This window comes from Hippoglossus stenolepis, chromosome 2, assembly GCF_022539355.2.
Source record: "Hippoglossus stenolepis isolate QCI-W04-F060 chromosome 2, HSTE1.2, whole genome shotgun sequence".
NCBI classification, from domain to species: Eukaryota; Metazoa; Chordata; class Actinopteri; order Pleuronectiformes; family Pleuronectidae; genus Hippoglossus; species Hippoglossus stenolepis.
The window spans coordinates 1,852,472-1,879,114 of record NC_061484.1 but is presented as its reverse complement, the minus strand read 5'-3'; the positions used below and the strand labels follow the sequence as shown (position 1 = coordinate 1,879,114).

The 26,643-nt window shown below is 39.6% G+C and overlaps 1 protein-coding gene across 1 annotated transcript; it reads right to left on the bottom strand.

Annotated features, from left to right (window-relative positions):
- Positions 1–617: 617 nt before the first annotated feature.
- Positions 618–24,807, bottom strand: si:dkey-28b4.8 (sarcoplasmic/endoplasmic reticulum calcium ATPase 2). The gene is made up of 24 exons (XM_035176154.2): positions 24,440–24,807; positions 23,244–23,363; positions 22,812–22,829; positions 22,624–22,706; positions 22,260–22,364; positions 20,866–21,004; positions 15,642–15,808; positions 13,910–14,065; positions 13,653–13,794; positions 13,326–13,492; positions 11,449–11,537; positions 11,146–11,248; positions 10,876–11,007; positions 10,074–10,199; positions 9,764–9,985; positions 9,176–9,287; positions 8,846–9,078; positions 8,526–8,746; positions 8,207–8,409; positions 7,976–8,061; positions 6,403–6,536; positions 6,127–6,244; positions 5,392–5,520; positions 618–5,285 (listed from the first exon to the last, which is right to left on the bottom strand). Exons 2-24 carry the CDS (start codon positions 23,359–23,361, stop codon positions 5,103–5,105), a joined length of 3,186 nt encoding a protein of 1,061 aa, XP_035032045.1. The 5' UTR covers positions 23,362–23,363; positions 24,440–24,807; the 3' UTR covers positions 618–5,102.
- Positions 24,808–26,643: the final 1,836 nt, after the last annotated feature.

The window sequence follows — 26,643 nt, the reverse complement described above, 5'->3', positions numbered from 1 at the left end:
TTTATTGTATTTTATTTATTTTTCCTTTTCTTTTAAATATAATTTTGACTTATGTTACTTAAATCTGTTCTCTTATATAAATTACATTTTAACATGTTTTTATTTTTATGAACATGTAGTAATTTTTATCCTTATTGTATGTAAAGCACTTTGAGCTGCATTTCTTGAATGAAAGGTGCTATATTATTATCATCAAAGGGTCATCACAAGATGACAGTGTGATCCTTTAGACTTTGATGCAGTGCTGTAGATGAAACAATATACAGTGTAGTTCAAATGAGTTCAACCTGCACATCTACAGCAGGAACATGCAACACACATTAATTCAGCAGTAATATTAATCCAAAAAGATCAGATCGAAAAGTAAAACATTTTACTGCGCTATTAGAACTTTTACTTTCAATAGTACATTTTGCTGATAATATATACTTTCACTAAAGTAATGTATTGAATGCTGGCCTTCTACTTGAAGTGAAGTATTTTCAAAGTTTGGAATTAGTACTTTTACTTAACTTAAGGATCTGAATTTATTTATAATAAAACTAGCAGCTTATAACTGATCTTATTATGGGATCTATTGTGGAACATTTGTAATGGGCCAAACATTTACAACACACTTTATTTCTGAACAATTGTTATTTATTGTTTTCATCCCATAACAGCATTTCCCAAGACAACACACTGTTCAACAGTAACATGGACAACCTTCAACATGAACATGAATAGAAGTGCTCCCTCGTTTAGCTCCAGGGTTAATGTTGGATAGTTGGTGGTGAGACGGCAGAGAGGAAGATATGGAAACCAGATGGAAACAAAGAAAAGAGAAGCATATTTGAAAGCTGTTTCTCCAATAACTGTCTCGATCTCTCTTCAATTCAACCTTTACTTCAACAGGCAAGTCAGTCAAGAACTACCTTTCATTGACAGTTTCAGCAGTTTGGAGTCTGAACACTGCTTCAAAAACTCCCCCTTCAACTCACGCTACTTCCAAAGACAGTGTGTTAGCTGACAATCAGTCATCATCAACTGTAATCAAACTTGGTACCCTGGAGATTTTTAAGAGCTGGACTATCATGGTATAATACACCTGCAGAAAAAAATGAATAAATAATAAAAGTAAAACATAAATATTAATTGGATCTACATGTTTTTCTGCCTTGGTATCAAAAAGAAATATTTATTGCAACAAATGCACTTTACAGTTTATATGCTATTGCGAGAGAACAATTTTAGACAGGAAATTGAGAAACAAACAAACAAACAAACAAACACGCAAGCAAGCAAACAAGAAAGACGCAGACCTGAGGTCAGCAAAAAGTAAACGGAAAAGGTCTTTTATGGTTTTCCGTAATTAAAATGGTCGTAGTTACCGAAGCAAAGTTTCAATCATAAGAAATATAAACAAACAAAAAATTGTTTGAAAAGATGAAAACAAAAAAAAGTGTGTTTCAAAAACAGATGTTTTGTCAGATGTCGGAATCGGAAATGCTTTTCTATTTTCAAGAAACCGGTTTATGTTTTTTATTAAATGTTATCAACAAGAGCCTTTGACCTATACTGTTAGGAAAAAAATGAATATTCATTATTTTACAGAATACTGCAATATACTGTATTGAGAAAAATGTTGAACTTCTGTAAGAATAACGTCTCAATTTTGAATATAGCTTTTATCCATTATATGCAAAAAGAACAAAATATGTAATTGGAATTTCTTAACAAAATGCTGTAATGTTAGGAGCAAAGTCATAAATGTGAAAAGAGATGGTAGTAGAAAATATACACAATTTTAAGAAGAAAACACACCAAGAGAGTTATGCTGTCATTTAGAAGAAAAGCATAATATTTCAATGGAGTCAGAGTTTTACAAGAAAAGTCATAATATTACCTGATTGAAGTTGAAACAAAAGGAATAATAGAACAGGACAGAAATAAGGAATTCATTAATAATGCTCTGCTCGTTTCCTGCTAACTGAGCTCAGTGTGTCTGGCAACTTTATTCTCATAATATCATGACTTTTTCATTATAACATTTGACTTCTTAACTTAGAATATTGTGACTTTACACTTTATACAAATCACAGATATTTTTGCTAAAAGTAGCCCCATCGTCAGGGCCACATTTGATACCCAACAATTATCTTAACAGCATGAAAAAAAAAATCCCTTCAATGGCAAACAGAGTGAGATGTCACAATGACATCACTGGAGAAAATGGCAGACAGGTCAATTATTCACACAAAAAAAACCACACTCACTCTGCATCAGGCCCACTGTATCACTGGGAATCTGTGTGTTACAGTTTGCAGTGCATCCTGTCCAGTACACTAACAAAGAGGCAGTGTCTGTGGTTAAGAGGCAAGGGGAGAAAAGTAGTAAAGAAATCAGAAAAAGTTGCAGTGTACTGAGTGGGGACTGGAGTAGTGAGAGTATATTTAAAGCCCTAACATAAAGAACCATATTATTCCATTTAGCTTACACATTATATGTAGCAGTCAGTTCCCATCCTTTAGACTGACTGTACCTAGAAGTACACAACAACATATACTGTGTCTAATCATGAATATAAATAACATCATCAACACTTCTTAACTACTCAAATCAAACAGGCTCATGTCAATGATCCTGGTGTGAAGGCTTGAAATCAGGCTTCAGTCTGTGAAGCCTCAGGGTGTCTGGTCAAGTCAAGATACATTAAAGACTTAAGAGCTTTCCAGTATCAGAGACAATCAACTCATACAGTGAAGGATATTGAACTACAGAGTAAAGTTCTAGGACTAGGCTGTAAGATTTTAGATGTGATGGTGAAGTGTACTGCTGACCTCGATACAGACTTAGAAGTGTGAATCCCTTTTAGATTTGATGTATCATCTTTAGAATCAGTCACAGAGTGAGTGGCTGATCTTCCACTCCACTGTAACATGTTTAAAGTGTGTAGCGTAACGTGCACTGACATGCATTCTGCTAACAGTCTTCCTTCAGAGGGTAAAAGCATGTTTTAGTCTCATTTACTGTGTAGAGGTGACTGAATATTTTGCATTGCAGTAGTATTAGAATGGCCAGCTGGGGGCTCTACTGTACATCTGTCTTCACCACCTGTTGCTGACCACATTTTATTACTGGGGAATTACAGTGGGTCTGTAAAGCTGGTGTGTGTATATGTGTGAGACTGTGGACGACTCAGTGCTTCTGTCTTCCTTCTATCAAATCCAATCCACTCACTTTTCAACCGTGTGTTTTCATGTGAAAGGTGCTATGTGTAGCATTAAAACCATCAGTAAGCCATGAACATGTTGTTTGGTTCAGAGGAAATAAACAATTCTAAATTATTCTTCTGACTTTCTCGTCTTTGCTTTTGCCTTTCATTTTGAATAACTGGTTACATTTACCTCTAAAGAGGTCTAGTGTATCAACTCTTAAAGTCAAATTTAGCCTTGTTATAACATACATTTTCTCTAAGTGAAGCCTTACACGTCACAAAATTTAAACTTAGAACGAAATATGTACACCTATGAACTGCCAGTTGGAACATCTGCTTAGGTAACTGAGCTCACTAAGTAACCTGACAAAATTTGCTTGCTGATAGAAGACCTATTTAGACGAGGTAAAGGGATTAGGTCGACAAATCTGACTCAACACTTAACAAAACCCTGGTAAATTAATATATAAACTGAGAAGACTTGAAAAACATATTTCACAGATCTCAACATTATGCTATTATCTCTAAAATATAGCCAGTGACGCTACAACGACTTTCTAACGCTTCTCAACAACACATTACCTAAGCCTTTGCTAGTTAAGACAAATCTCCCATTTAACAGTTTGCTACCATATAACAACAGTGCTAGTTACAAGCACTGTTGTTGTAGCGTAGCAAGTAGTTACCAATGACGTACATAAAGATGGACAACATGACAGCTCGCAAACGTGAAGACAAAACATCACCATCGCAACCTTGTGGCTGGCTGCAGTATAAGTCATAAAAGCAAATAAATTTCAAGCGGTGCCCATATCCAAGATATTTTGGTTTAATTTCTGTACAGTGGGGACAGTGTTGCCAGATGTACGATACTTATTGTATTTGTATGATAATTTTGCCCTCTGTATAATCAATCAATAATGCATGATGTACGATAATAATAGCTTTGAAAACATCGGATTGAGCATCCTATCCCTACTGCGGCCCTGTACGATATTTGTCCTCAAAATACGAAAATATTAATACTTCAACATTTTCCATCTGGCAACGCTGAGTGGGGAGGAAGTGGAGACGTGTCTTCTGTCTTTATATACAGCCATTGGTTGTTACTAAGAAATCAGAAAGGAATTGAAACACAATTAGCTGTCATCCACCTACCACATCCAGGTCTCTCAACACAAGTTAAATTAAACTTTGTGTTTCAAATCAAACTACTTGGAAGACAATATGCAACAACAAAAGTCAAAAAAGTTGAATCACTGATTATCTACATTAAATTTTACACTGTGTGTCCCTGCGTCCATTTATGGCGGGAAGTCTATGCTGACTTTAAGGCAGAAAGACAGATGTCAGGTTTTGTTTCAAACAAACAAGATAACAGTAGCATGTTAACTTGCTAATTTCTATCACACAATCTTCAGAATCTTATAGTGTAACAATTAGTAGATTAGCATGCTATGCTAACATAAAAGTACAACTGAGGTACCATGTTCTTTAGTGTTAGAGGTATTCGGTCACAGAGACAATTAACTCCGAACCCAAGGCTGATTTGGACCAACTGACCAACATGTGTATGCTTAATCAGGGAAATGGGGAGGAGGTGTAAGCACAGTCAGAGTAAATGTGATCACAGGATTGAGAGAGACAATTAGCTACACATAGCACATTTTCATAGCAGGTGATGGTCTGAAACTGCCTTGCACTTTCTTTTACTGATTGTCTTCTGGCTAAAAACACTTTCCTTCATTAATCTCAAATAGGTTTCATGTTTTTTTTCTCTTCCACCTTGCTTCACATCACAACAATTTTGCCCAATACGCCTGATTTAGCTTTTCTCTTTCTTTCTTTAGCATCCTGACTTTCACTGCCTCCCCCACCACAGTCCACCTGTCATCTCCTTCTCACATTACTCCCAGAAGATGTTAGTGATGTCAGAGTCCAGGCTGAAGATCCAGATCACTAGTGGAGTCATGATCAGGACGAAGGACCAGGACACACCCCTCAATGACTGGCGTAGCCTTGTGCTCATGACACTGAACAATCCCGCATTAGCCCTTGTTGCCTGTAGCTCCTCTTCCTCTTCCAATGTCTTTTTGAGTAATATATTTGAACAAAGGAAAGAGTTAGACACAAAGCACTTAGAGTCATATAAATAACCCTACTGCACATCAACATTTACAAGCATGTCCTCTGACCTGGTTTCCCGGCTCAATATAGTTGCGTGCCAGGAACTTGAGGGCCTCGTCCATGAAAATGACAGGAAGGGACATCTTTAACACCACCACCCACTGAGGCCATGACAGAGGGCGTATCTGGAATACCACCTGCAAACACACATACAGAAGGGTGAATAAATAAGCCCTGTATGTTAGATGTTTTATGATGCGTGATATATGACACCATGACATGAGTGTATGTAAAAATTCATATCACCAGAGACTATAAAGTGACATTTAAGATTCAGTTTAGTTTGCTTTACAATGTGTTTAATTTTTCTAGACTGTATGTAGATGGGATTTTTTTTAGGATCACATTTACATCTGGTATTCATGTCCACATTGAGCCCTGATTGTGAAACTGTGTAACTGTGTTTTCTTGCTTTTCATCTCGTCTTCACTACATCCAGGTGTCTTGAGTAATGTGAAGACTGAGCACAGGACTGAGTTTGCTTGCTAATGGCTGCTAGCTGCCCAGTTACAGCTACCTCACGTTTTGGTACAGTGTCTATATAGTTGTATGTTGATTAACAACACATTTGCATTCACACTTGTGTTCAGTGTGGTCACAATGTCTGAACACCTCTGGAGGTGTTCTGGTTGCATTTACACCTGTACTGTCATGTGGCCAAGCTCTATCTGATTACCGAAACACATTTTAATGCAGGTGTGGATGTGGTATTAGAAACATACAGTAAATGCATGCATAGTTACCGGCAGTGGGTCAACATAAAGAATGAGAAAGTGTAAGGCCATGGACAGACAGATGGCCCCCACCAGCCATGGGTTTGACCATGGAGGCATTTTCAGCAGGGACTGGTTCTCTGAAAGACTGGAAAGCAGAAGAAAACCAGAAAAAAATATTACTTTCACCATTTGAAAGGTTTTGTTCAGTCACTTGAGAGTTTAGAAAAACATGTTTCATATGAAATACAGGACAGCAGTGTAGGATATGAAATTCAGAGTGTGGGTGTGTTTGTTTGTTATGACCTGTTCAAGGCGTTGCACATCTCTATGGTAACCAAGACAGATAGAGCCATAGTCATGGGATACGGAGACTCGAAGACTGAGCACTGCACACCAGCAAACTCAACATGGCCTTCAGTGCACTGCAGGTAGTGGGACTGTGGAGGAAACAAAAGTGGGACTAATATTCAGAGCACATACTCTAATGCTGACTTTTGTTCACTTATAATTCTGCAGGTGCACAAATCTTAACTAGGGTCAAACTGATATACCAACAACACGGCCAATATTTTTCAATTACAGAGCTTATCTACTAGAGCAATAGTTTATCCCACTAGATATCCCACTGGACCTTGGTCACAATTCTTCATTATGTTGCCATGAGATATCACTCAAAACCACCCTCTTTTGACCGATTCTTAAAATATATGCTAATAATATCATCTTATAATATAGACATGGTGGGTATGCTGGCACAACTGACTTATTAATGCCTCCACCAAACACAAAGTCCAGTAATCTCTCTATTTAGCTCTGTGTTTGGTCTCAACTACCTCCAGAGAGAAATATTTGGAACTTCAGCCGCTAAAAGCTTCACTATGTTTACTACAGTGTTGTGCAGCTGTGGCTCAGGAGGTAGAGAGGGTTGTCCACTAACCAGAAAGCTTTTTGTTTGATCCCCGTCAAGGGGATCTCAAGTCTGCATTCCAACAAGAAACTAAACCCCAAATAGTGTGATAGAAAAAGCACTGCATATAGAAGCACTGTATGAATATGTGTGTGATTGGATGAATGCAACTGTAAAGCACATGTGGTGGTTGATAAGATCGGAAAAACTTTATAAAATGTAGTGTAGCTGCTCTCAGACTGTGTGTGTCTGATATTTGTAGTGGACCATTTTTAGGAGTGTAGACGAAAAGCCAAAACAGTGACCTGAAAGGGAAGAGGAAAACTGGAGAATCTGTGGTAAGTTTACATTACACATAGTTGTACCTTTTTATGTTTTAACTTCAATCATTTTATTTATTATTTATATTATTAATTCTAACACATTATTAAGATTATCTTCTTGTCCACATACCTCAAAATGCAATACCTAACGAAAATAAGCAGATGTTACCAATAAAAAGCATACTATAAGCTGTTATCTTACCTTTATTGTCTTATTTTTAAAATGTTTATTACCTGCTATTTTTCAGGTTGTCAAGTTCAATTCAATTCAATTAAATTCTATTTGTATAGCGCCAAATCATAATATACATTATCTCAAGGCACTTTACATAGAAGGTCAAGACCTTACATTTTTTTGTTTTTACAGAGAAACCCAACAGTTCCCACAATGAGCAGCACTTTGGCGACTCCCTCATTAACTGGAAGAAACCTCTAGCAGAACCAGACGCAATATGGGCTTTTTTTGACAGTTTAATTATACTTTTTTTGTATTCTTTATGCATGTAATACCATGTTTATGATCACAAGACTGTTTAGTTGCTCACTCTGTTTGTAACAGTGCCACAATGTATCTATTCAACGACAGTATATAAGGAAGGACCACAAAGAAGTATCTGTATGTGCAGTGATGGGGAGATGTGTTTACCAGCTGATAGAAGGAAAGTTTAGGTCCATCATGGGCTGCCATAAACCACCAGGCAGCAGCTCCAACCGTGGCTGCTCCCACATAACCTACAGACAAGGATGATAAGTCACAATGTGGTTTGTAACCTTGCAGGTAAGATACTCTGTAGTATGGGTCTAATGGGTATGGGTACTATTAATCATCAATAATAATAACTTGATGATCAAATTTAGTCACAGGCTCAAAACTCACATCCAATGATGAGGTAGCGACAAAACAACCAGGTGGAGATGAGAGGCTCTTTGGGGGAGCGAGGAGGGCGGGACATGATGTCCAGGTCAGGAGGGTTGAAGCCCAAAGCTGTTGCTGGGAAACCATCAGTGACCAGGTTGACCCATAACAGCTGGACTGGGATCAACGCTTCAGGCATGCCGAGAGCGGCTGTCAGGAAAATACTGAGAGGCAAGGAGAAAGAACAGTGAGCAGTTCAAATTATCCTTAGAACAAAAGGCTGTCAGTCTTAGAGAATCATTAATTTTCTGTGTTATCTCTTTTTTTTTGTCGTACTAACCAGACCACCTCTCCTATGTTGGATGATATCAGGTATCTGATGAACTGTTTCATGTTGTTGTAAATGGCTCTGCCTTCCTCCACAGCCGCCACAATAGTGGAGAAGTTGTCATCAGCCAGGATCATCTCAGAGGCTGATTTGGCTACGGCTGTGCCGCTGCCCATAGCGATGCCGATCTCAGCTTTCTTCAGCGCTGGTGCATCATTCACCCCGTCACCTGTCTGAACCCACGAGAGAGGAGAAAGATAGAGGTTAATTTAAGGATATCGCAGGAGAGGTTAGCAAAAAGCAAAGCTTGAAGTATGAGGCCACAAGCTCACCATGGCAGTGATCTCATCCAGGCCCTGGAGATACTCCACTATACGACTCTTGTGTGCTGGCTCCACCCTGGCGAAGCACCGTACTGTCCGGCAGGCCTGACGCTGCAGGTGGGGGGGCAGCTCGTCAAACTCCCGTCCCGTCAGGCCTCCCCCAACACCCTCCTGCTCCTCTTCCTGCTCCGTGATGATCCCCACCCTCCGACAGATAGACAGGGCTGTCCCTTTGTTGTCACCTGGAGAGAGAGCGTGTAACGAGTTGTTGAATTAATACTAAAGGAGTGCTTCTGCACACACACTGTATGGTTAGAAGTGAAGACATATCAGCCCTACCTGTGATCATGATGACTCGTATGCCAGCTTGCCGACACATTCGGACTGCGCTAAGCACCTCTTTCCTGGGGGGGTCCAACATGCCCACACAGCCTACAAAGGTCAGGTCCGCCTAGGGTGAGAGGAGAGGGAGAGACAAGCAGAGAATTAGTTTAGCTTCTAGAACTTCTCAGGACTGATGAGAGGCGAGGTTCCAATTCACATTCAACATCTGACCAAAGAATAGTTTCATCAGAGCTAGAGACACATTATCTGGACCAGAGGTCTTCAACAGGGGTTCCGCGACCCCTAGGGGGTCTGCTGAAGTACTGCAGGGTGGTCGCGACATTTTTGGTTGATATTTATTTTTTTTAATTTTCCCACAAATTTAAATGTCTTTAAATACACATTAACATGAAGCCAACATATTATAGCGAACGGATAAATTGAGGCAGGAGACGTTATCTTTCAGTCAGCAATGCACACATATATAGTAGGGGGTCCCTGCTCCATCTCTCCATCAGTTTGGGGGTCCTTGGCCTGAAAAACGTTGAAGACCCCTGATCTGGACCATGTTTAAAAATATCTCATCATCATCATCATCATCACCTCATATTCAGCAAAGGTAGCTGAGTTCTCCAGGTTGAGACAATGGATATCTGGGGGCGTGTCCCGGGTTGCCATAGCAAGGCAACGCAGTGTGTCCCGGCCTGACCCCCACTCCCGCACAGTGGACAGGAGCTGCTCTCGAACTGCCGGGGTTAAAGGCAAACGAGCAGAACCGCTGACCCGGATATGAGTACAACGCTCCAGCACACTCTCTGGAGCTCCCTGGGGAGAGACCAAGAAAAAAATGAGAAATGATGGAGACATGTAACATCCAACAACCACAGTGATCGTGGCGAGTGGTGTGACTGACCTTCACAAACATCTTGTTTCCAGAGGTAGACCTGGTGAGTTTATTGGATGAACAGAAGACAGACATGGACTTTCGGTCTCTAGAGAATTCCAGTGTTAACTCCTTCCTCATCAGCTGCTTAATCACCTGAACACAACCAATAAAGACAAAGCTACAATATGTAGAGGTCATCTTTGTATTTGCAGGAAACTAAAATAAAAAGGGAGAGTGCAAAATCATAACAGTCATGTTAAGTTATCTACAGAGACCCAACATTCCATCATGAGCAGCCACCTGGCGACAGTGGCAAAGACATGTTTTCTGTAGTTACTTTGAAACAGAGCTAACAGAGAACCAGGTCTACAGAGTATGAACTACCTTTCAGGGGTCAACACTGGGTCAATAGTCTCACAGGTGAGTAGATATAAGAACGACAAGAAGGTATGAAGTGATGAACAAGTCCTGCATAAAAGATCCCTGCACTATATTTAACTTAACGGAGGCATCTCTCTCTCTGTCTCTCTCTCTTTCTTTCTTTCTTACAGATACACACACACCTTTTAATAGTTGTGAGGAAACCCATTGGCATAATGCATTCCCTAGCCCCTTACTCTAAGCTTAGCCATAACAAATAAATGCCTAACCCTAACCTAAACCTAATCCTAACCCTAACCTTAAAAACCAAGTCTTAGCCCTCAAACAGCCCATTAAATTAGTGGGGACCAGCCAAAAGGTCCTCACAAAGTCAAAATGTCCTCCCAATGATAGTATTGAACCAAAATTGGCCCTCATAACTATAGATGGACACCCCACACCCACTTACAGAGCAGCACGCTGTAGCTCTCTCGACAGGACTCAGTCTTCTCAAGTCAGTGTCAAAGACGTTCATTTTCTCCACCAGGCAGCAGAGGGCAGTCTCCGTTGCCTCCCCAACCTTCTCAAACGCTCCCTTTGCCTGAAACACACACACACACACACACACCAGTTTAAGACTGTATTCGTGGTAACACATAATTAAAATCAGTTTGCAGGTGTAAATGTTTCAGAACCATATTTGGTTATCTACGATGGTGTAAGTTGTTTGGTTTCGTACTTCATTGTAGTCCAGTGATGAGTCATTACACAGTGCACAGATGGAGGCCATCTCCACCAGGCCTTCGTACTGACTGCACTTGACCACTGAGCCATTTTTGAAACTGGGGACAAAAAAAAGAAGGAAATGTGACAGATCTAGACGGAAAAGGGAATAGTCATGGAAAAGACCAATGTAATGCGGTTATTTGAAAGACAAAGCAGAGGTTAATTGGAAGGTTATGAATGCTTGCGTTAGTAATCCATATGTATCCATGATCCACTAACTGTCAGGGGTTTAGGGTTAAAGTTTGAGGACACTCACACTTCCCCTTCAGGGGCGTAAGTAGATCCAGTCACTGAGAACTCGTTCAGGCTGCAGTGCTCCCCTGACACACTGTCCACTACAAATATCTAAACACACACGCAGACGCACAATAATGTTAGAAAAACACATTTGAGGTTAGTTTTATATTAAAACAGGTCATTCCATCCAAAATTATATTTGAGGGTTACTTCCTGGAGATTTAGTGTGAGTTAAATGTTAAAGCTATGGTACACACCTTATTGCTATGGAAATGTACATTAATGTGCATTTACCAAAACATAATGGAGGCAGTACTGAGTTTGCTTCTCGAGCTGCTTTCACACATGCACTGAACTCCAGAGATCTGCCAGACATTTTCCGTGGCTCCTGTATACGTAAACGCAAAGTCCGAATGAGAGCCTCCAGACTTTCTGTGGACTTTCCTCGGCCAGGCCCTCATATTAAGTCTAAGGAGCCGATGTGAGAACACAGCAGGAGACCCTCAATAGGATTACAGCGAGCAAATTCCCCAAACAGCCTCTGGAGGTCATGTCTGAAAGCGAATCGACTCTAGAAGTCTATATAAAGAGGGATGACATGACAGCTCCCAGAATTGAGGCCAAATTATCTTTATCACATCCTAGTGGCTGGCTGCAGTATGCGTCATAAAAGCTGCCTCATCCATGTTAGTGGATCAGCATGGACCAAACAAAAAGGTCCAAAGTAAAATGTATTAATTTTAGGTTATTCTAATTGTGAATAGATTGTATTTATATAGAGCTCTTTTTTATCTCATCGACCACTCAAAGCACTTTACAGTACTTTCTATTACACACCATACATACACTGTCGGCACTGATTGGAGCAATTGGGTTCAGTGTCTTGCCCAAGGACACTTCAGCATAGAGATTGGGGGAGCTGGGGATCGAACCACCAGCGTTGTAGTAAGTGGACGACCTACTTTACCACCTGAGCCACAGCCTCTTATCACACTGATGTATGTCCAAGCATTAAGTTTTCTGGTGAATTTGGTTTAAATTTGTTATTTGATGCTATAAAAATGGTCTGAAATGTCATGATTGACAGCTGAGACTGTCAGTGAGACATCAATACTGCAGCTCTGTTCCACGAACACCACTGAGCAAATTCAATTCAAGCTCCAGATGATGTCAAAAGTGGCGGCACCTGTATCTGAGATACTTTGTACAACGGGAGGAAGTGTAGAGGTGTCGTCCATCTTTATTTACCGTCTATGGATTTTTTAAACAGCAACTTAAAACTGGAACAGATCAGGTAACAGGAAGAATTCTTTGAATTAGCTGAACACCTCCTTGTTTACCTAATAAATGTAGTATAATGTACATTTCCACGGGACCAGTGTGCCCAATATTCGTCAGTACTACAACAGAGTCAAATGTCATGCTTAACTATACGTGTATATTTATATATATATATATATATATTAAATTAATATACACGTATGTGTATATAAAACATTTATTTATTAACTAATAAAACATTTATTTATTTGTGTATTTATATATGTATATATATATATATATATATATATATATATATATATATATATATACACACATATATAAATACATGTTTTATTTATCAAATATATATATGCAAAATTAACCTTTTGTTAAGCTCATGTTACTAAGACAAGTCGTTAGTTGTTCATTTGGAGATGCAAACTACTTATACTTACTGTATGCATGTTCAAGTGACAGAAACAATGCTGACTGCTTTTGGATGTAACTGATGTGATCAATAACACTGTGTCATGCGAGCCATATAAGAGTCAAATGAGGCTGTCTAGCCCACATTGTTATTTTAAACACAAAGTGGATGTCAGGTCCATATTCATCAGTCTGATGTTTTCTCACCCTGCAGACTGACATCTGGTTGGTGGTCAGTGTTCCTGTTTTGTCAGAGCAGATAACGGAGGTACAACCCAGCGTTTCCACTGATGGCAGGCTGCGGACGATGGCATTTTTCCTGGCCATCCTCCTGGTGCCCAGTGCCAGGCAGGTAGTAATGACTGCAGGGAGGCCTGGGAGGAAACACAACAGGTAGAGGATGGTCATGAGAGTTTTTTTAGAGGTTCTCCTCCAAAGTAGTTGTTTTTTTGTGACTTGATCAAAGGCAAATCTAAGGTTATTTTGAGAGGAAGAAGTGTTTCATTCTTTGCAGGGATAGATAAGATGTTTGACCTTCTGGTATGGCAGCAACAGCCAATGCAACAGCAATCTTGAAGTAGTAAACGGCTCCTCTCAGCCAGCTGCCTCCATGCACTGGGTCATTAAAATGTCCTACATTGATGGCCCACACTGCCACACAGATCACAGTGATAACCTGCAGGGTCAAACCAAGACAATTGTTAAGAGCTAAAATACTAAACACATTTTTTATTTTTTGTCATTGCAATTCCAAAGTTTATATCACAGACAATACACACACAGGCACTTACCTTAGACAGTTGCTCTCCAAACTGGTCGAGTTTCTGCTGCAATGGGGTCCTCTCAGGATCAGTGGAGGCCATCTCATCTCGAATCTTCCCAATCTCTGTCTGCACCCCTGTCGCCACGACAACACCAACGGCTCGCCCTGCTGCAATGTTGGTACCCTGGGCAAAGGTCATGACAGGAATAACTTCAATAACATTTGACCCAGTAGCTTGATCAGTGCTATTGTAAACTGTGTCATTTTCTCCACGTATTTTGTAATGATCTGTATGTTTTGCATGCTCTTGTGTACTGCTTACATAAAGCTTATATTTAGAGACATCTCAGTGTGCTGATTTCCTCCTCAGCTTTAACACAGGTTCTTACTATTTCCTTCCAAATCGCTGTGTGACGTCACACTCAGTCCAGCAGCAAAGACAACCTGTCGGAGTGATGGTGCTAAATAAAACATCAGTGGCTGTTGTTCTCTGACTACAGAGCGCCTGGTGAGTCAGCTACCTTTGAGGTGTGACAAGAGATTTTATAAATAAATAATGGTCATGTTCCCTCTAAAAAACATGAATCCAACACACATACTGGAGGCCATTGAGTGTATATATTTGTAGTCTAATATTCTTGATGCTTATAGCTCCCATTATTATTTCAAAGTTTGTTTCTCTCTCAACAAATGATATATATTACTTATTATCACTATTCTTATACTATATTATATTTACTACATTAGTGCATAAACTAGAAACTGTACCAGTCAAGGTGTAGCTTGCATACATGTCTGCCCAGACTTTCATAACGTATGTGGAGAAGACTTTAAAGGAATTTAATGAAAGGTATTAAGTGTATTTTGTCAACTGTAAGTGTGTCAGTTCTTCAAACAAAAATAAGTCATACTCCTTGTATATGTTCACACGCTTGGTCAATAAAAGCTGATTCTGATAGAGAACAAATCGTAGTCAGGACAGTAGATATTGCTTCACACATGGATGTTGCTACACAGAAGCTAAAATGTTAAAAATGTGGATGCGTCACACACAACTTTAGCGCAGCAGCACAGAAGATCGAAATAATAACCACAGTTTCAAGGTGGTCACTCACATTAGTGTCACCAATCAGTATCTGTACAATTATGTTATGGCAGAATAACATGGCTGAATAATGTCACAGTGAAGTTGACATTTGACCTTTTGTATATAAAATATCATTATTTGATCCTTATTAAATATGAATTAAACAATTAGCATATAATATGACAGACAGATGGCCATTTGTGGAATTAGTAAGAAGATAGTTCAAGGCATTTCTGAGATTGCGTTCACAAGGAGAATGAGAAACAGCCGAAAACATAATGCCTCACAGCAAATGGCTGTTGCCTGCCGAGTCATGTAATATACAATTGGCTAGCATTACACTTTACCAATGTTTTTAAACGTGTGGCACTATTTCTTAGTTGATTCCAGTTTTCAATTTTTTTTTTTTTGCACATTGTTTTTTATCCAGACCATTTATTTAGGATTTAGGATTTTCAGCAGAGGACCAACACAGCAGGGGGGTGTGTAGGATCGGGTCAAGAGTAACGACGGTGTGAGCTCATATTAACATCACCCGAAAGTATCACCTGAAAAACATAATATAACTAGAATTTGATCGGTACCCTTACAAAAAAAACTATTTTGGTACCAAACCTTATTTCCAACCTTATCCTCCAAGTGTCATTTAATAGATGTGGTGGTTGAGACTCACAGAGAAGAGCATGTTCTTCTTGTCCTGGTTGACAGCTCGGGGGTCTGGTACAGGGTCTGTGTGTTTGAGGACTGACACTGACTCCCCCGTCAGAATGGACTGGTCCACCCTCAGAGTGGTGGAACGGATGGACGTCAGCCTGATGTCAGCTGGAACCTTATCACCAACTGAGGAAGTAGAGACAAAAGAAAAAAAATCTTAACTTAATTTTGTATGACTATATTTAGTTTAGATAAGGACACCTATGATGTTTGAAATTCAATTCTGTACATTTACAAGAGTAATGACAAACAACTCTCTGAAAATCGGAACTCTAGCACGACAAACTCTACACATACACATATTAATACAACTTTTTACAACTCCCTTCCAACATGGCACCATTAAAAAAACAAAAAGGTAGTAAACCCTGAGACACATCTGCTGTCATTAAACTACTCATTCACACTCCACTTAAGATCCGACTCACTTTAAAGGATTAAGTAGCTCTCTTTAAGCAGGACAGCAGGTTGTAATACACTGACATGGACACAGGGACAGCTCCTTTCAGGTTCTCTTCAAAATTTGTCAGACGACTTCCATATTTTATTGTGAATATTTGCTGAGTGTTTTTACTACCATTGTCCTATTCATATACAAGAACGTATTATTGTTTATTAACTCTGGTCGTCCTTTAACATGTTGTTGTCATGTCGAAATAAGCACCCAAAAAGTGATGGCAACCCTACTAGGTCACACCTGTAATATATGTGTAACTCTTCCAACATAGTTACATCAGCTGTGTGATCAGTACCCTGTAGTTACTGATCACACAGCTGATGTGACCTGATAAACCAAAAACACAGCAATGGGTCGAACAAGAAAGAGACCAACACTCAAACACTGCAAGCTTGTAAACGTGAACATAAACACTTCAGGCTTTAAACATTTAAGAAAATTCTATTGTGTTTAGGGTTGCAAAGGGGCGGAAAATTTCCGGTAAATTTCCGGAAACTTTCCGGAAACTTTCCATGGGAAGTTAAGCTCGGGAATTTAGAAATTTTTTTTTTACCGCAAATTAAACGCTGAGCAATAAAAAAATAATTCAAAACTCTATTTTAAAGATGTATGGAATGCAGCACACGCTGCACGTTGAATTTCAACCCTGCACAGTGCATTCTTCCATCACATGCACAGTGCATTCTTCCATCACATGCACAGATAATTCCCAGCATCCTGCACACTACAGCAGGGCTATTGAGGCCACACTACTGCATTAGCCCAAGGACTAGTCAGGTAAGTTTTGATGATATTACTGGGGAAAATATATTAGCATGCTGATTGAGGATTGTTCATCTGTTCATCTAGCCTATTTCTATTCATTTATCCATCAATTGTAAAATATTTTTAAAGACGATTCCAATTGTTTAGCTAACTATTTATATCTCTGGCATTGCATTAGTGTTTTTTACAAGCTTTTTTCTCATCTTATTCTACAGAACAATGCCACGTGCACTATCTCATGTGTGGAGACATTTCATCCCAGCCAATGTAGAAGGAAAGGCTGTGTACATTTGCAAATACTGTGCAAAGACCTATGTTAAGAATGCCACAAAGATGCAGAAGCATATAGTCAAGTGCCCAAAGTTTCCTCAGGGCTCAAATCAGCTTATGACAAAACAAAATGTTTATATTTATGTCTGTATATGACAAGGTAAATACAGTTAGTATAAATTACCCACACAATTTCCAGTTTATTCCCGTTAATTCCCGTTTATTCCCATGGAAAGTTTCCAACTTTGAATATTCCCGGAATTTTGCAACCCTAATTGTGTTACAAGGCAGAAAATGCAAATAACATCTTTGTCACTAATACACACACTTTCCCAGACATTGCAGCAAGCACTGACTACATCATTCACTTTGAGTCTTGTTTTGCCAGTGATATTGGTGCACAGTACACTCACTGATAAAAATGTGAAGGATTACATCACTTCACAAAGTGTCACTTCATCAGTGGGCTCTATCCTGTGATCTTTTCAATGCATATTGTGCAAATTTAAGTGTGTGAATGTGGAAAATGTGTTGGTTGCACTAGTGATTAACTCTGTTCTGACACCAAGCTCCAAAGGTAACAAATCTGATACGCTCCTCAATGTTACCTTTCTGCTGTCAGGGAGCAACTTCTCATTTTGAACATACGCTAACCGCTATGCTATTGCCAGAGAGATGTCATATCAGCTGTTTAACATTAAAATCAACTTTATATTTTGGAGCCAGGACTTTCTGCAACCGGTGAAAGATCTGATGTGGCAAATTTAGGAGGCTACATTATATTTCAGTGTGTGAGATACATGTGAGATATTAAATATTAAAAGAATCCCATCAGAATCAAGGCGAACAAAACATGATCAGGGTTTCCCCACATTAAAATCCATGCTAAAAGAACATTGGACAAATAATTTGGGCAATTTTACAGACACCATTATTTATGTTACGGTTTAGGATAACTATCATTTTTCATGTTTCAGGAGTTTCCCCAGAGATTCCAAGAGGACACAAGTCCAGGATGAGACAAATCATGTTGGTTTTCTGAAAAATAATGACAGATAGCTGCACATGAAAGGTTAGCATTCTTTCTGTTGGACAAGCACAGGCGTTCATAAACTGTTTACAAGTGTTTATATATATGTCAGTGAGAATAGGCTGAACATAATGAGACGTGTTAAAGAACCATGAAGGAAACCTTGACGCTGTTGGAGAGTTTACTAAAACATTAGACTGGAGAAGTCATTGAAAACATTGCTTCAGCAATTTATACATTAGGTAAAATGAATGTCTTAAATTGTATTTTAAATTGAGTCAGTAATTTGATTTAATGGTAATAACATGCTATGATGCTTTTTATCAATAAACTAATGAGAGATTAGAATGTTAAATGTTGAGAACATTTTCCCTATAAGACGATTATAGGATTATGGATGCAGGGCCTAAACCGAATGAACATAAAAAACTATGAGTATGTGACAAGACTTGGAGTGAGACACAGTAACTCAGTAGTCTGCTGACCAGTGGCCACTGTGCGAGCTGTTTACAGATGTCCAACAAAGTTAGGATTTTGGTGAGCAGCCAAAACAAACACTGTCAGATGGTTATAAAGGGATTGGACAAAATGAAGTTCAAATTCATTCACTACAAGCCTATTTTATGTGATCACAAAAATGTACTTCAGGACATGGCACTGACAGGGATGTTGTAAAGGAGTCTTATTTGGCTCATTGCAGCATCATATTTGTTTCACTTTTCTTCCTTCTAATGTCTGAAAGTACTGTGACAGATCAACCCAGACACAACCCGTGTAGTGTTTTTATACATATTGTAATGATACACAGATCTGTCCTGTGGTTCCACCTCTGATTAATGTCACTAAGTTCCCATGCTCTGAATACTTTGACTACAGTCACAGGGGCACTGGAACAGACACACACAGACACACACACACTAACCCTGTTTCCTCTCGGAGTAGCTTGAAATAGCAGAGGGTATCTGGAGGATTAAAGAATTTGCTTTTGGGGCCAAGAGAAAAGTGTGTGTGTGTGTGTGTGTGTGAATGTATGTGTGTGCACATTCATAAAACCCATTTACCAGATTTTTTTATCTAAAAGTACAAATGGCCTCATAACATTTGCTCAAATACAAAACATTTTTCACTTGAATCCTTTCAGCTGTTAAATGTAAAGCACCTTCCAACTCTAGATTCATTTATTTGACCACTAAAATACTTGAGAATACTGGAATACTCAGTAGGCACAGGATCATTTAGACTATCCTACCCTTGTCTCGTCCAACAGCTTCCATGAATATTCCTCCAAAGCTTTCTGAGACGGTGGCTTTGCAATCTACTCCAATCACATATTTTCCATGAAGGCCTTGTGAGCCTCTCACTGGGTTTCCATTACGACACAGTTGGAGGGGAGGGCAGAGACGTAGCTACAGGCACGCACATAATGTTTGCCAGGAATGACTAAACAAAAATGCCACCATTTCAGTTCATGTCGGTCTCCATGTTTAAACAACTGTGCAGTGGAAAAGCACTGTGCTTGAAATGCTTGTCTGTGACAGTATAACACAATCGCTATTATACAGTGCATCAGATATATAAACATGGTTCTGTAAACTTGGGACGGCATGAAAACTCTGGAAGCTCTACCCCTCAACACCTGAGCTTCACCACCGGATCAACTCCCACTTTTCCACCAAGATTCATCAGATCGTCTTTCACCGTTTGTGGTAGAAACTCTTCTGTTGACCTCTCTGCCTTTGTTGTGAACATTGAAATACTGAAATGTTTGGACACCTGCTTGCCTGCACGATATCTAATGAGACCTGGACTCTGGAAACTGCTGCTGTGTTGCCATAAGAGTCAAAACCTTCACTCAACTAACTAACATGCTCGGATACTGAGAGATGACTCTACACCAGGCTATAGTGGTAGCTCAACGGTGGCAGTCAATTCTGATAACTGTACCAGGAAATACATTACAACTAGATTGCTTACAATAGGCATATTACTATTATTGACAATACCCATATCATTACAATTGTCATACCTGCTCCCTTCCTCTCTGTCAGACATTTTCTTACTTTCTCCATTTATGTTAAACACTCTCTTTTCTCATGAATCTGTTACATGCAGCGTCTATTGCACTTCTGTCCGTCCTGGGAGAGGTATCCCTCACAAAATTAGTAATATTGAGCTTGGCATGCATAAAGCAAGGTGATTTAGGCTTTTTTAAAAGCCCAATACACGTGTCCCAGATTACCAAGTGACCTGTCCCAGATTATCAAATTCAGGCAGAATGTAATTTTTTGGCACAAACAACACTAAAAGCTGTGTCCTGTCTCCTCTGAGTATGATATCTCCATTCTTTATTCTGGTGTAGTTCGAAAACATCTTAAGGATTCCAGAAATGTATAAAAGGTTGATCGTATGTGTAAAACAGATATCGGAATAAGTCGCAGAAGTCAAAATTTCCAAAATAAATCCCAGATTACCTGAATTCTCACATTTCAGAGGATGCATGTACAGTACATAACACCAGTTAGGTATTTGACACTTAAGAGTTGTTGAATGGAGACTCAATTCAAAAGGATTTTAAGGTGAAATACTAAAAACTGCACATTCTATCGTGTCTCAGGCTCAATTAATGTATCACGAGGATGATACATATATTTGTCTGCGTACCTGCAACTTCCACAATGTCTCCAGGGACAATTTCTCGTGCTCTGATGTTCTGGACGCTCTTCTTGTCCTGTCGATACACCTTGCCCATCTCTGGCTCGTACTCCTTAAGAGCCTCGATGGCATTTTCCGCATTGCGCTCCTGGGGGACCCAACAACATAGGAGGACACAGTAAGTAAGCAAATGAATGGTGCATAATGCTAAACAAATATACCTCAAAGCCACAGGTACCACTGAAGTTCACAAACACACAATGGTAAATATCGTGTATATATATATATAATATATATATATAGAGCTTTTCCAGTCTTGATGACCACTGAAAGCCTTTTACAGTACAGTTTGATTGCCAATCAATGGACAGCACAATAGAAAAATAGTGAAAATTATCCAAATTATGAAGATCACATCTTGTTATGTGCCCAAATAATGTCCTCCGTGTATAAAAAAAAAACTGTAAAATGACAAAACTGAGAACTCACTGTTATAATTATATTTATACTTAGAGTTCATTATTTACATTTAATAAAACTGAAACTAACTGTAAGGTCTGATGGAGCCGAGGACTCATTGCGAGAGCAGCTGCCTTACTTCAGACGACTTTACTGTTTACTTGGAATCTGTCAGTAAAAGCTTTCCAGTCTTGTGTTTAGAAAAGCTCGGAACAATATTTACTGTTAGATCAGAACGATCCTGTCACTGTGTCTAGAGATTTCATTCATTAATGAAGTCACACTGCTGTTCCATCCCTGTGTGGGATTAGACAAAGGCCTTCTCTTAATTCAGAGACTGTAGATGTAACACACAATTCATTCCTGCTGTTGTGTAAACCCATAAGAGCCACAATGAAGGACCGCCAAATCAGGTGACCTGCTACAGGTTCATAATAGACTGAAAATATTTTTACATTTATTATAATTATCTTTCACATACATCGATATATTTGTGGCCCCAAAAATCGTTAATTGTCATTTTGCAGTTCACAAGGAAAACAAATATTTTTTATAGTCCGGGAATGTGTCTTTAATATAGCCTATAATTTGCAATTGACACTGTTTTTATTTAGAGAATAAAGAAGTACTTTCAGTTCCCAGAAAAAATTCTAAGAAGTGTTTTAAGCTAAATCAATATCATTTATCTGATTCAACTGCATCATCAACCTTTGAATCAAATTGAATAAAATCTAAACAAACTGAAATGATTTTGGACTCCGTTAATCGAAATGATAGATTAGCGCTGACATCCAGCCCAACTGATGAAGATATGAGAAGTTGTAGCTGGTGGGTGGGGCACCCCCTTTGAAGCATGCAGAGTTTAAAATACGTTGTTACATCACAGTCACAGATCCATAAAACACGCAAAAACACACAAAAACACACACACACCAATAGTTTACCTGCCAGACTCCTACAATAGCATTGGCGATGAGGATGAGGAGGATGACAAAAGGTTCGACAAAGGCAGTGATCGTTCCCTCCCCTTCTTCGAACCAAGCCAGAGTCTATCAAACACAAAAGAAAAAACAGAGACAAGTGGTGATTTGTGTGCATTGTGATGTTGTGTTACGTGCACTAATTTAACATATACGTACGTATCACATGGTTAAACTGTTTTGTTGCTCTCTAAGCCATTAGAAGCAAAATTTGTGATTCGAAGTTACATGAAAAAAAATGTACTTGACTTGGAAGGATTGCGATTTTCTTGTGTAAGGATTGCGCGTGTGTCTGCTTGTGGTTGTGCATACAGTTGTGTTATCTTACAAAGGAAATGCACGCAGCCAGCAGCAAGATTCGAACCAAGAGATCCTCAAACTGCTCCAGGACAAGCTCCCAAAGAGATTTACCTGCACAGGGACAACACGAGACATGATGAGCAGAAAGATGGAAAACCGACTGAAGAAAATAAACGGACAGACGGAAAGACAGAGACAGACAGACAGAAAGCTCACCTTCTTCAGCTGGTAGTTCTGTTAGTGAAGAAAGGGTAACATGGAGATAGAAAGGAGAGATGATGGAGAAAAAGATAAAGAACATCATTACCACTGATACATTGTTCATGTGTTTTATAAATGATGGTGGACAGCAATCATTTCCCTCTCCCAATCACTTGAACAAGAATATACATTTGTTATAATGGTAAATGGTTTTGTATTTATATAGCGCTTTTCTAGTCTTGATGACCACTCAAAGCTCTTTACAGTACAGTTTTACATTCACCCATTCACACACACATTCATACAGTGCATCTATTAGCAGCACTAATATAATCATGGTTACCACTATTAATATGACAGACAGTAGTAGTAGTAATAACTGCAGTGATTTGATGACCGTCGTTTATCAACCACAAGAGGTAAAGAGGGAAGTAAAACCAGACATACCGTTGGGTCCCCATTTCTCCCTGTTCTTCTTCAGCTGCTCACAGCTCAAACCTGTGGACTCGTTTACATTGCAGAAGCCCAGAACCTCCTCCACTGTCTTAGTATGAGTATTATCCATCACTATGGAGGGAGAAGAGAGAGGTCACGGCAACATCAACAATAACATTCTTCAAATATAAAAACTGCACAGACTTCAAGTTCCAATAGCATATAGAGGCAATAAAAAAAAAGTCATGAATTTATTTATGAAAATACAGATTTCTTATTCGTCCAAGTGATCATATGATAGAGCACACTGACTGGGACCAATAAGATTTTCAATAAAAGACAATAAAAGAATAATTTTCAACGTTTGAAAGATAACCAGCTAATTACACAAACACACTAGCATTATTTAGCTGGGGAATTGATATAGTACTATCTAGCCAAGCAACCAAACAGGCCCAAGAGACATGAGTTACTATCCACAGGGTGTGAGCTGGCTCTGCAAAATACATCTCTGTGGGTTTCATGATGTGCTTCTCTGCTTGGCCTGTAACTCCATTAAAAAAATCTGACAATTTAACGCCCTCTTGCAAAATGACAGGTCTCTCCAACAAGACATCAGGCCTTATACAAACAAGAAGATGCCAAATAATGCAAATAATGTAACTGCCCCTCTGTGGTCGAGCAGCCTGAGATGGGTAAATAAAACGTATAATACATTGATTCCTCACTATATGAGGTTATATGAGGGAGGCCTGTGTTCAAACTCGCCCTGAACTCAATGATGCCGGTTTCTGCATCTGCAAAACACAGATGCTGACCAACACAGCACTTCACACAGGAGTCCCACAGTGTTTTAATAATGGCCATTTGCTCCAAGTTATTATATTATAAGATGTGAAGCGTTAAATGCTTTCTCTCAGTTGAACAGCCTTCGCCTGAAGCCGGGGACACAGAGATGACAGCGGCAGACACTCGGGGACATGTTGCTCAGGACTGATGAGGTTAGCTAGACATTGCATATGGCTGCTTGTGTCCAGGAACATGATGGGCCATATGTCAAACGACAGGTGAAAATAATATCTGGATACAGCCTTGGAGCCGTGAGCTAGCTGTTAGCCGGTGGGCTACATGGTGTCTCGGTAGGGGACTAGCTAGCAGCTAGCGTCATGTTATAGCGTTAATCCTCCGGAGATAAACAGGTTGCTTACCGGTGGGTTAGCCCGTGTGTCGTCGGTCCACTATATGTAGGCTGGTCGGGATAAATCACAGCGACATGCGTCTGGAGGAGAACGCCTCACAGCAATCCCAAGAAAATGATGAAAAATAGTCTGAAAATGAGTTTTTTTACAGGATTTACACAATGACATGTAAATGAGAAATCACCAGGGCGACATTTCCACTGAAACGCTAGGATTTCAGAGAGACACAAACATTGTCTGGTAAGAGGAAAATAAAAAATAAGGCTTTCTGAAGGCAAATGTTTCTCTTAAAGACCAGTTTATCCCGACAGTGTGGGGGTTATCCTCCTCCTGCTGTAGGAGTGTCTGAGGGTCAGCGCTACAGGATACTGCACCTAGTCACGTTAAGTTAGACAAAAACAAAGCTGTTACGCTTCCGGTCCTAAAATAAAGAGTGCTTCTTAAGAAATGCTACAGCCAGGATAGAATATAAATGTATATAACTTGACTTCAAAGATGTTTTTGGAAGATTGCTTGAGTAATGACCAAACCAACAGGTAACTGTCAGCGGCAATCGTTAAAAAGATTTAGGCTTTTATTTTGAAAAAGATCTCTCTTGTGGTGTGATCGTGGTGAGTCTGTCTACCTTGACACGCCTGTTCCGTATAGAACACGATTAACGGTATTTGCCATAGAAAAACCCTACAGAGCTGAGAATGATCCAATGAGAGGCCCAGGACTCTGACTGACACAACAAATCGACGAATCAGTGTGTGGGATTCTCTAAAGTCCCGCCTACTAGAAGGTTTACTAGACAATTCCCCGCCTCCCACACAGAGCCCTTGTTCAATCAGCGCGAGGTGCGTCTGCTGCTGCTCAACTGAGCGACATGCGAGCCAATCAGCGATGAGCTAAGAATGAGTGACGAACATGCAAACCAATTGAACGAATTTGGAGGCGGGCTAATACGTTTTTAATACAGGCATATTGTTTTGACAGGTCGAATACATTCAGTTAATTCATCAGTCTCATCATAAACCCACAAATTTCTGTTTCAGTGTTCAGTTTTCTGGTGTCATGTTTTTACTCAAAACATATGCGATGGCCACGCCACGGTCACACCGTGTTATGAAATCGTATATACCGAGGTAGTTTATATCTCCATCTTGTTGAGATGACACTCATCTCAATATGTAGTTGATCTGATGAAAGCTACGACAAGTTCGTCAAAGTAAAAATGTCTAAAATGGCCAAAATGGCCACTAAAGCCAAAATGGCGGGCTTCCTGTTTTGTCTAGCATATCTATCCAAGAGACCTTTTTGTTTGTTATGTAAAGACACATGGCCCTACCGATTTTTGTACATGTGGGCCAATCGTGGTGCCGGGGCTGCACTTTAGGGGGCGCTAGTCAGTTATTTTGCCACGCCCATTCCTTGAAACCATGAATGTCTGCAGGAGAGGATGAACCTTGAACACCGAAGTTACAGCAATTTTATGTGTCACGGCAAGTTGATGAACTTTAATGCCACACCACTAATATAGCATTTGACGAAAAGTCACAGTAATCTTATGCCTACATTATCAATGTCTTGAGACCCTTTTGACACAGTTTGACATGGTTGAGGTCAGTGGATGAGGAGGAATACATCCAAGTGTAAGACATGCAAAAAACAAGACATTTCCTGTTGCCACCAGGGGGCGCTGTGATCTTAAGTCATGATTTCTGTGTAGATGTCATCAGGCCGGGACTCTTGTCTTACATGTCTAGTTTGGACTCGATTGGACCATGTATGTCTGAGATACACAACCTCGTGTTTTGATGGTGTGTAATCAAACTTTGACACCACGCCACGGTCACACCGTGTGACGAAAACACGAAATTCAAGGTAGTTTATATCTCCATCTTGTTGAGATGAAATTCATCTCAATATGAAGTTGATCTGATGAAAGCCCTGGGACAAGTTCGTCAAAGTAAAAATGTGGAAAATGTGGAAAATGGCCACTAAATCCAAAATGCCGGGCTTCCTGTTGTGTTTTTCACAATGCACCTCGAGACTTTTTTGTGCGTCTGGTCATGATACACAGGTGTCCCGATTTTTGTGAAGATCGGTGAAAGCTAACTGAGGGGCTTTTCCTTACATGGCGCTGTTGAGCCATTTTGCCACGCCCATTTCAAATTACTCCAGAATTCAAATACTTTTTAGGGTTTTGAATTTCCTGCAAACTTTGGTGA